General features: G+C 35.5%; 1 protein-coding gene across 1 annotated transcript; it reads left to right on the forward strand.

Annotated features, from left to right (window-relative positions):
- The first annotated feature begins 278 nt into the window (after nucleotides 1–278).
- On the forward strand, nucleotides 279–11104 carry LOC128211166 (bis(5'-adenosyl)-triphosphatase enpp4-like). Its single transcript, XM_052915622.1, has 4 exons — nucleotides 279–727; nucleotides 2145–2878; nucleotides 3455–3559; nucleotides 10487–11104. The coding sequence occupies exons 1-4, from the start codon at nucleotides 496–498 to the stop codon at nucleotides 10694–10696; spliced, it is 1281 nt and encodes a 426-aa protein (XP_052771582.1). The 5' UTR covers nucleotides 279–495; the 3' UTR covers nucleotides 10697–11104.
- Nucleotides 11105–11693: the final 589 nt, after the last annotated feature.

Below are 11693 nucleotides of genomic sequence, written 5' to 3' on the forward strand. Positions count from 1 at the left end.
GCGATCCGAACATCGATGATGCGTTCATCGATTGATAAACGCAATTGCCGAAAGGCAGTTCATTTAGTGAATGGAAGTTGAGGTGTAAATATTAACATGTATTGCAGTTGTATCTACGTCTGTATAACCCCTGTCACACATCCGGGACACACATTAGACAACCTACACAGACTGTATCATTGGGCTTCAATGGAGTTGGAAACGTGAAGTTGAAATCGATCAGTTGGAAACTCACCACGGGTCTTTCATACAATTAATACCACTGTGTGCACCAAACGTATTCATCTCGCTAATACCCAGTTGATTCATACTTGAAATGCGAACTCATTCAACTAAATCACGTTAAATACAAAATCGGATCGCCTTTAAAACTTGTAAACTAGGACGCGCTGTTAAGTACTTGATCAATTCTACCTTGAATCACCGTTTTTTTTCTGTATGTGTTTTTAGATATCAGAAGTAAAGTGTTAAATAGGGCACATCATTTGGTTCCTGATGGAGTCTATCTTTACACTATATATCTGTGCCTGTGTGGCGTTCTGGGGTCCAGGACTTGTTACCGGAAGTAAAGTGCTCCTGGTATCCATGGATGGTTTTCGATGGGACTACATTGAGCGTGCAAGGACACCAAACTTTACGGAGTTCGCCAAAATGGGCAGCCGGGCGGAATACCTTACCGGCGTTTTCTCTTCTAAAACATTCCCCAGTCATTACACCATTGCTACTGGTAAAGATTTTCCAACTGTATACTAGTATATTATGTTTATGTATATAGCTACTACAAAAAGGGATTGCGAAAGCGATTGGCGAAGTTCGTAAATGGTTTCTCGCTTATATAACGGTGTTCCATTAGAGCCATCGTATCTTTGCCGTAACACGATGGGCGTAGACGCAAAAGGATGACGGCAAAGGCACAAAAGTAAGAAGGCACGAAGGTTGGGGAGGGGGGGGGGGGCGGGGGCGGAGTTGCCAAGGAACGTTGGCAAAGGAGCGAAGACATGATGGCCTTACCGAAGCAACGTAACCTAAGAAACCAGCTTATTGACTTAGTCAATTCATTTATTGGACTGTGAAGTATAATCTCACTTCCTCTCATCCTCTTTCGTGCAGTGATGTTCATATTTTGCAATTCAATTAAATCGTGTTGACACTAAGTTGTAAAAGATGTACACAGCGCAAACCGTTAATGATACATAGCTCGAACCATTTGGTGTCTAGAATAGCAAGAAATGACGAGAGAATCATATGCATGAAAACCATTATTTAAATAAATGTTTCGATACCCGATACAGTAACTCATAAAAAAACTACAATGAATGATGTCTAATCAAGGGTATGCTTTAAAGTGACACTCAAATTCAAAATCAATACATATATACATGTATAGCAAACATATATTTAGGTTGATACAACTTCTTACTAAATAATGCATTTAGGGGAATTTGTTTACTGGTAACAAGATTGTAACCGTGTATCCCATAGAGGAAAACGCACAAATATTAAATGATTGGTAAGAGCTAAAAAATTACAGTGATCAATTTTGGTCACATAATGTAGAATTACCGTGCTTTAGGCACCTTTCTTTCAAATTTAACACGGTATCCTTAACTAGAACCATTGTTTTCGATAATATTCATCCTTTTAAGAATGCATCTTTAATTAAAGAGAACAATTGTCCTACATGTACCTTAAGTACTTTATTAATGTTATTTCTCATAATATCAATACTACGTACAATGCAAATCTGCTGTGTTTCTTGTCCCCCCCCCCCCCCCCAACACATCCTATTTTCATACATCACAATGATTCTAGTTGCAGTGTATGAAATACATTGTATACTTAAAATGTTATTAAAACAATACAGAAGTGGGTTAGATATCTGTTATATTTAACAGATGATATATAAACATCGCTAATTATGATATCGTATACCCATGTACATATCCTACTAATCAGGAAAAGTATTAAAACTTTTCCAAAAACAAACAAAATATATTCTTTGCATAATATCAAAGTTACTACATTAAATGCATGATATTCGCAATCAATAAATGTCACACATTACACAGACATGTTTGGGTGCAGACAAAAATACTGTGTCATGCTAGCGTCCAATGTCCATAAGTTCAAACTTTGTTTTCCAGGCTTATACGAGGAGAACCATGGTATCGTTGGCAACTACATGTACGACCCGACAACCCAACGTACTTTTTCGCCCCGGAACGCAAAGGAGAACGAGTGGTGGGGCGGGGAGCCGATCTGGGTTACGGCGAGAAGACAAAGCCTCAAGACCGCGGTTTACAATTGGGCTGGGAGCGAAGCGGAAATCATGGGATACCGGCCGAATTTCTATACGGCTTACAACAAGTCCATCCCGTTTTCGGAACGTCTGGATACGGTGATCGAGTGGTTGACGAATACTTCATTTGCGGTAGAATTGGTACTGCTGCACTTTCAAGAGCCAGATAGCACGGGGCATGATTTCGGGCCTTATGGAGCTGAGACGCTTGCAAAGGTGGAAGAGATGGACGGAGTCCTGGAAGACCTCGTTTCAAGGTTTGACGCCGCCAATCTCTGGTCGTCCGTCAATGTGATTGTCACCAGTGACCACGGTATGGCCAACACATCGGACCAGCGTATGGTAGACATACTTGATTATGTCGATCACAATGCAATAAAGGAGACGCCGACGCTTGGCGCCGTGGTGAATCTTCTGGTTATGCCGGATATGCGAGATGAAGTGTACCGGAACCTCTCCAAGGCGCCCCACATGTCTGTGTACATGAGAGAGGACGTCCCAACTCGGTTTCACTTCTCAAACAACCCCCGCATACTCGACATAGTGGCCATTGCGGATGAAGGATGGACTATTGTCATGGTACCTAAGTACTTAAAATACATCGTATATTTACCATCCCCAATTTCACGAAACATCTTAAGATTAACAAGCGTATGTATCTTATTTTAATGAGCACAATGACATATTTTAACTTTTTTTTTTACAAAAAAAGAAATAGTTGCCTTTGTATGTCCTAGATAATTAAAATTGGTACGTTCCATCCAAAACAAAACAAAAATAGTGAGCTTATATTGGTCCTGTTATAAGAATGTTTTAAATATTGAGGCCAGGGGTATACAACACTGGTCTTTGGTGTATCAAAGAACGATGTAGCTAATCGGATTGCTCAATATATGTAACACGGGTCTATCCAGTAAATGAAGTCGATGGTGTAAGGCCATAAGATTCTTTAGACTTGGTTCAAAATTCAGATTTATTAAAGATTTAAAGGTGGACCACAGTACGTGTTTTATGATACTTTGTTGAAATCTAAACTACTCATGTTATCCTTGTTCACATTATTATGCATACTTTTGACTTAGGTTTCAATTATGTAATAGTATCATAACCATTCGTGTTGACAAAATGTATATCCAAATGATACATATCCGACAGAATGCCTCCGAGTACTGGTACGCCTCCGACCAGGGTGGACACGGGTACGATAATGAGCTAATGTCCATGAAGCCGATCTTCTACGCCCGGGGTCCGGACATTAAGGTAACAAATAGAAATACAATTCAAGATAGCACTCAATTTTAAATGGTTTTATTTCTAAACCTTGATTTCTAAACAGTGATATAAATGGGCTAGAAACCAGATGATACAATTGCAAGAATTTTAAAAAAAAAAGTCAAAAACTGAACTGGGAAACCATTATGCGCTGTTTTTGAACTCAGCTGAGACAGCGAAAAAATACTCTTCTAATTATGTAAAAAAATGTAGTATCGGCCTACTATAAACTGGTATTGACAAGTATAGGCTTGTCTTGTGGAAATATTGTATTTGCCGATTTAGGGACCATCTGGTGTCTAACCCCTTACCTTAGTGTTGATGACAATTTAAGGTTAGAATTGGCAATACTTTATAGACCACGAATATAATATAGCTGTTATAGCCTTGAAAGGTTCGGTATACATGTAGACACAAATCTGAAACATAAAAGATAGTCAGTGAAACAGTGATTTTTAGCCGAAATCGATGGTAAAGAAAGATTGCAGATATTCTAAAGAATATAAGTGTCAGCCCATTCCCCCATCACCCCCCGACCCCTTTACCCCTCCCCACATTGGAATTCTGAATACCTTTATATTCGGAATAGCGATTAATGGAGCTGCAAACCGGAACACCATTTAGTATATATATTGATAAAAAAATCCATTAATGCTTGATTTTCTTTTATATTCAATTATATTTTGTATATCAAAACTCAATTGTAAAACCCCTAGCGAGCCGTACATACATATGTAGGCACGGTATCCCGGAGCTTTTTCTGAAATAATGAGTATAGTAATTGAATTCCTGGTAGTGAATGCCTATGTTGTACTTTAGCCCAACGCAAGCTAAAATTATTATTATTGCATGGTAATTACACCTTTAATAAGCAATGATGTAAATAAGAAGCGACATTGTATTAATTGCAAGCTAGACCATTTAGGATATTCGGAAAACAACCTCATATGTAAAGGGCGCTTTACAATGTCGAAAAAAATGTATGTTGAGGTCGTTTCTAGTACTCAGAGTTGAAAGTTCATTAATTAGTACATGTTTTTAATGTTAAGACTGGGAGTACATTATTCGTTTCCGGTTTAAAAACACAGTGTATGTTTACACAACATTGCTTGATCTTCTTTTTAACACCTCGATCATTATAAAATATAACCTCGGTATAATCATTTATCCCGAAACTCGCCGGTGATTGACCGAATTGTTACGATTGGCAGTGAAAATATAATTATAGAGCGAAAAGGTTTGTTATTTATTATTCTTTTTACGATAATTAAGAACATATATTGTATAAATACTGATTTATCAATTATATTACTTTCAATTTGTAATTTAATTTTATTAGTTGAAATATTATCTTTTAGAAAAATGAATTTAACAGTCTCGTATGATTTTCATTCAATAGTAATCTTACTATTTAGTGTTCTCGTACAGCCATTTGGTCGCAGCCGTTTAGGAAGTTTTCAATGCAGTAAGACTGTAAAATATGTTCGCTGTTTGTAAATTTGCTGCAAGTATACATGTACAATGTCAACCATGCAAATGGGCTGGTCAAGAAATAGTATAACGGTGTTAATGCAATTTCCCTCACAGTTTGAGTAAGATATTGATTGAATGTTTTACTGGTTTTACAAATGATTAAATTAGTATTTGGCAATATTTCATGACAGTAAACATTAGTGTTGTCGTTGTTACAGTTTTTGGGATATGTAGTGTGTGGATAAAAACTAGCAGTCCGGGTTGGGCTCAATTCGTTAGAGCGTCGTTTTTGTGTTCTTGTGGCGTGGGTTCGAGCCACTCACCAGGCGCACTTTTTCCCACATGGTTACTGTAATTGTGGCAGCGATAAATGACATGCATATGAGTGTCTTCGTCGGTCTCAAGGGTAAATAAGGGAGGTGTGTAGTATGTTTGGCAAGAACCGGCCATCAAGAAAGCTCAGTTGGTTAAAGCACAGTGCTAGTGTTAATGTGGCCCACACTTTTTTTTCTCTTAGATTTACATTAGATATATGTTAGTACTGTATACATTATGATTTATTCATGTGTTCTGTACATACTATACAAAACAGGTTTTCATTTGATTACACGTTGTAGCTTAGAGTAGCATTAAGGTGAAGGTGTGAGGAAAAATACCTTTTTTAATAATATATATGCAAAAAGCTACAGAAATATGCTCAGTAGCAAAAAGTTTAAACATAAACCCGGTTTAGTGGCAATGGGCAAACGCCAAAGACATAGAACACAAAATCACAAACAAGAAACATAGAACAGCACAAAACTCTACAAACAGCACAGTGCATAAATACTATATATATATAAATAAATGGTATGTTTATCAAGCATTGTTAGATACCGCCTTGGAACGGTCAGTAAAATGTAAATTTACTGGGGGTTTAATCCAGTTTATGTGCACAAACCTCACTCTTATCCCAACAATTCTTAAAAGATAAAACGCAAAAGGTAAATCTTATTCCTGTTGCACCAACAGAGAAAATGCTCACCAAGAGGACAATGCTGATTCATATAATTACTTCAAGTTTATTATTATTTATAATCCCTTATTAATAAATTTGTATAAATGCTTGCAATGTCATTACCTGTATTATTGAAATGCTCTTTGTTCTTAAAAATGAACTTGGAAATTCCGTGTTTTGGCATGACTGGTGGAGAGTGGCATGTATTCTGATCAAAATGGATAGTTGTGCAAAACAAGGTTTAATGGTAGTTTGCGTCAATGACACAGTAGCACTTGTCTTAGTTAACAATTAATAATTATATGTAAAGTTACGCTATTAAATTGTAAATACAACCATCACACTTTCATAATAAATTAGCTGAAGGAGTTCTATTAAATTTTAAATAGCTTGAAAACTTCTAATTTGATACAGGACTATTAGTCCAGTCATATTTTGACAAATTTTACCAAACTGTGCACTTTTGGTTAAAAATGAAACATGCATTTTAAGGTAAAAAAAGTTCAGGACCAACCTTAAGTTCGTCCAAGATGGTCGCCATTATCCAAGAAAGCCGCCATCACCCTTAATATTATAAAGAGGAACTGTCATAAATAAATATTAGTTTTATTCTTTCTGGTATTTCAACATGTATACAACTACGCATTTTAAAATCAAGGTCAAAATCATTTGAATGTCAAAATGCAAATATGACAATCATCGACAGCGCTATTACTTATATCTTCGTTTTATTTGAAAACGTCATAACATTTGATAACAAAATCAAACAGTTTTTATCATAGTTCGTCTCTTTTTTTATATCAAAAGTCAAGTCAACCATTCAATGACCAGGTACTTTAGCGCATCCAGGGGTCCAAACAATTTACATGTAAAATATTTTTGTGAGTTTCATGTGAGCCAATTCAGCCGGAAGTATCACCTTTTAACTCCAACTTGTGTTTTTTCCAACCTAATGTGCTAATATTCTAGTACCAAATAAAGCAATAAACATTTCTCTCCAGGTCGAAATAGTATTTTGAAAAACAAAACGTGTTTTTATAAGTCCACTGAATTCCTTAAACCCCATACGGGCGCAATTTTAATTTGTCTCTTGTAAACACAATAGGTCACAATAGGTATCCAGCAACGTTTTGTATCCAAATTGTGGTTACAGTAAAGCCGACTTATTATCAAACAAGCCCGAGACGGGCTCTTCAAAAGTCCACCCAGAAAAGTCCAAATTATGGCTACCATGCATAGCCAAATAAACCCATGTGCTTCTCACATGAGACATTTTTAGAGCCAAATACTGCAAATCTGGGCAACTATAGAGCCAGTTCAAAAGCAACTAAATAGATGTGCAGCTCTATCACTAGACAACTACTGAATCAGTGTGTGTATACCACGTGATAAATTGTGTCATAAATGCTACGTCGGAAGGCAATATTTTGATTTGAAAAAAGATAACTTCACTTTTTCTTTATCATTTCAAATGAAACATAGCGCAGTCTACGCCGCTTACGGAGCCCAACCTTCGGTCTTTTACCAGAATTTGATTGCGAGTTTAGTTTCTTAAAACACTTCGACAAACCCTTTTCACAATACGGCCGTCTGACAGAGCACTGTCAAAACATTATTTTGGAAACAGGTTTGTCGAAGTGTTTGATGAAACTAATGACCTCATCAAATTTCGGAAAAAAGTACAAATGCGGGGCTCTTTAAGCGCCAAAGACTGCCCTTTGTTTCATTTAAAATGGTGTTGTTAATGAAAAGTTATCTTTGATTTAAGTGTTCATTTTAAGCAAACTTTTGCCTTCCGACGTAGCATATATGACGTAATTCATCACGTGGTATACACACACTGTTAATGCCATGTGTATGCCATACCGGATTTGGCGTACATATTCGGTATATCCTGAGAGGGTCCATATCCTAATGATAACAGGTTAGTTAGGTTAATATTGTTAAAGATTCCATAAAAAGTCATATTCAATTTACATGTATGACATCCAAAATTGGATATAAACAAATTGGATATAAACAAATTGGATATAAACAAATTTCTATAAGCGTAATACAAGAACATTAAACAGGAAATCACATTTTTTGGCATCTTTGTTACTTTAACCTTGAAATGGCCTTGACTGTGGAGTAGTAAATTCAGCATGCTAATTTAAGGTACTTTGGGGACATGAGCAATATACGTCTCTATTTGTTTAAATGTGTGACTTATCTAGAGAAATTAAATTATCTTAGATATGAATGGATGCCAATGCTTTGAAATAAGCACAAACTTGTGAAAATATAGGGTTCTTGGTCCTGAAAATCGATAAATAAATCTTGATTTAGGGAAATTATTGTTTCCAGGGCAACATAAATCCTGTTTCTGAGGATTATTTGTATGAAATTTGAAATAGGTTTCTTTCAACATCTTTATATCATTTAACATCACTAAACAAGGCAGTAATCATGGTCACACTAAATACCACAACTATATATTAACCTTAATACGGTAATGGCGGCCATCTTGAACTTAGCGACCAAATTGGAATAATTCAGACTGGGTCCTGAGCTTTTGTCAATCATATTTATATTTTCTGCAAGTGTAACAATTTTCAAAATTTTAACCAATTGTGCATATATCTTTTCACAATATCACCCGACTACAGTTCTTGTGCAAATTTATTGCGTAATGTACATGTATAAGTCTGTATAAGATTTGGTTTGACTGTAAAATTAATAAAACCGTTAATGAGTCTGTAACATACTGTCATGTTGAATGTTAAACATATGTAGCACTATAAATGAACCTCAAATTCTTCAATTTTGAGATTAAAAATCCTTGGCTTGTGCTGACTATTTGTAAATAATTTAGTTAATACACTAGATAAATGTTAAATGCAACATACTTCTTTGCAGATTTCCCCCATCAAAAAAGCCTTTGAAAAATCAAGTAGACCATAACCTAGTCTGTTGAAGGTCAAAGTTGTTGCCTGTGGAAACATGGTATATTTTGAGAGCCAAGTTGACTTTCAGTGATGGCAATTATATCATCTTGGCAAAGGTCTATGATGAGACTAAATTTAGCAAGTTAAAAGTTGTTCGCTCTCTACCACCTAGAGACTTTATTTGGAAGACTGATTCCTCATTCTCCAAAATAATCCAAAGTCATTGTAACAGCTCACTGTTTACCTCAACAGCACATGCACCTTTGACAGGCCATTGTTCACCATCTAAAGCTGCCCATGCCCCCCTCAAGGTGGCTTTTAAGTCGCACCAGAAAACAATGGTGTCTGTTGCTTGCAAAATCACCAAGGTATGGATTCTTTCATATTTTATACATTTTCAAAATGCATTTACCCAAATAAATACCGCTATATTTTAAATTAAACGAATGAAATGACATCTAAATACTAACTTGTTCATATCAGATTACTCAACGCCTTATTCAAGGTTTAAATTTATTGATAATTGTTTGAACATTTGCAGAAAGTCTAAGCACTCCTTGCAAAAAAGAACAAGAGAGTATCGAGGTTATTGACGTCGGCTAGGAGGATGGCTGGGTGGAGATTATTTTGGCTGATAACACAATGCTGACGATCATCATAGAACTGGATTTGCGTCCTTGTTCTAGATTGACAAATGTTGTTCAACTGACAGCAGAAGGAAATGTTTATTTTCATAATAAACGAAACAGCTCTGATGTCACCAAATTTGTCAAAATATATATGAACAGCTTCGCATGGCACCAACTTTCTTCATTAAAACATGATATGTGCTTGGATATTAAGTTCTGAACAGCTTAGTTCTTGTCTGTACCATTTCCTCATTTCTTAAACATTACAAGACAGGTCTGAAACTTCAAAGACAAGCATACTATTTACTGTGAAATTTAAAAACCACAAACTCCTCTGTACTTATTTATTCTACTATAACGTAATTTTGTACTATACGCCAACAATCATATTTATTTGCGATATGTTTACTCAGTATTAATTTTCCCATACTTTGTTCGCATACTTTCATTTTGTGTTGCCATGCTAGTGTCTACTGAGTAACAGATAATCTAGTTGACATTGTTTTTATATATCTACCACTGTGTCGTTTATCAATACAAATAACAATAACTCACAACAAATTGTGAACTTATTTCAGAGATTCTTAAACTGTAAATAAATTGCTTTCAGACAAGGCTAGATGAAAAAATAGGACTTTCGACAATCATATCAAGTCTTCTTTGATGCAAAATATTGCCCTCCGACATAGCATTTAAGACGTAATTTATCACGTCGTTTTTTATGGAATCAGAATTAGAATATTAACAGCATACTTAGCCTCGGTATCCGGAATTCCATCCAAATAGTCCTGAATCCACCGTACCAAAAGGCGGAGAATGGGGGGGAGGGGTTACACACTCATTCGAATGAATGTTTATAACACTGACTGAGATTGTATATATGTTTAAGGTTGGCTACACCTCAGCAACTTTCAACCTTGTGGACATCTACCCGCTCGTCTGTGAACTGCTCAACGTGACGGCAGCGCCTAATAATGGCTCATTGGACGTCGCCGCAACCATCCTAAACAGACCAGTATCAGAAGCTGTTCAAGAACGATCCAACTATGTTTTTTGGCTTCTAGTACTCTTTGTTTCATCATTTTGCAATATGCATTGACTTCATGATTAATAATAACATTAACATTTACTTTCAAACCGCCTTGAGTGCATCCTTTGGAACTTTTCACAACCCTGATTCCGGAGCAAGGATCTGAGAGTCCAAAGGGTTACTTTGTGTATATTAATTATGTGGATGAACACATATAGAAATAATGTATTCGCATAGAAACAATGAGTATAGGACTTATAATGCGAAAGAGAAATATATATATATATATTTCGTTATAACAACTAATTCTAAAATGACATGTATCCAGAGTTTAATTTGATATTTTAATGTGTTTTTGGTTCTAACATAAGCTATACAATAAATATTAAAGTCAGAGTTATGGGCCTTGCTCAACATGAGCTTGTTGGCTCTCGAAACATGTGTACAAAGTTTATTCGAATAAATTGACCGAGTGTTCGGTTCTTACATTATATAACATCACATAAGGTCAAAAATGAAAATAATAGTGATATGGTATATAAAACAATATAATACATTAAATCGCGTAAAACGTTTTTTTTCAATGACACATCTAAGACTTTTAAATTTCAAAATATCTTAAAAATTAGAAATTGAGAATACATTTAAACAAGGGTTTAATCAAAGTCGTTTCTTTATACAAATGTTTTTGATAAATGATTAGGTATATCAGTGAAACATTGCTCAGTTGGGCTTAACAGCAACTGAAAGAATACATCTTAACAAATATTTCTATTTATACAGTGTTTTCTAGGTACACAACTACTAAGTTCGTTGAACAAAGGGCATATTAACATCAAATGGATAGAGGGAATTTGTTTAATCAAGTGTTAGACCGATATTTTTGTATCGTTAATTATTCACTCGTTTTATACGCAAACATTTAATGAACAGAAATCAATGAAATTTAATTAAAGCACTTTAAATTAAACCGCATGAATACATGACCAATATACCACGCCGCCATTTATTGAATTAAAGTTCGAAAGGTCGAATGTGTAAGCTAAACAATTGTGGATTTTCATTT

Source organism: Mya arenaria, chromosome 12 (genome assembly GCF_026914265.1).
Source record: "Mya arenaria isolate MELC-2E11 chromosome 12, ASM2691426v1".
Lineage (NCBI taxonomy): Eukaryota > Metazoa > Mollusca > Bivalvia > Myida > Myidae > Mya > Mya arenaria.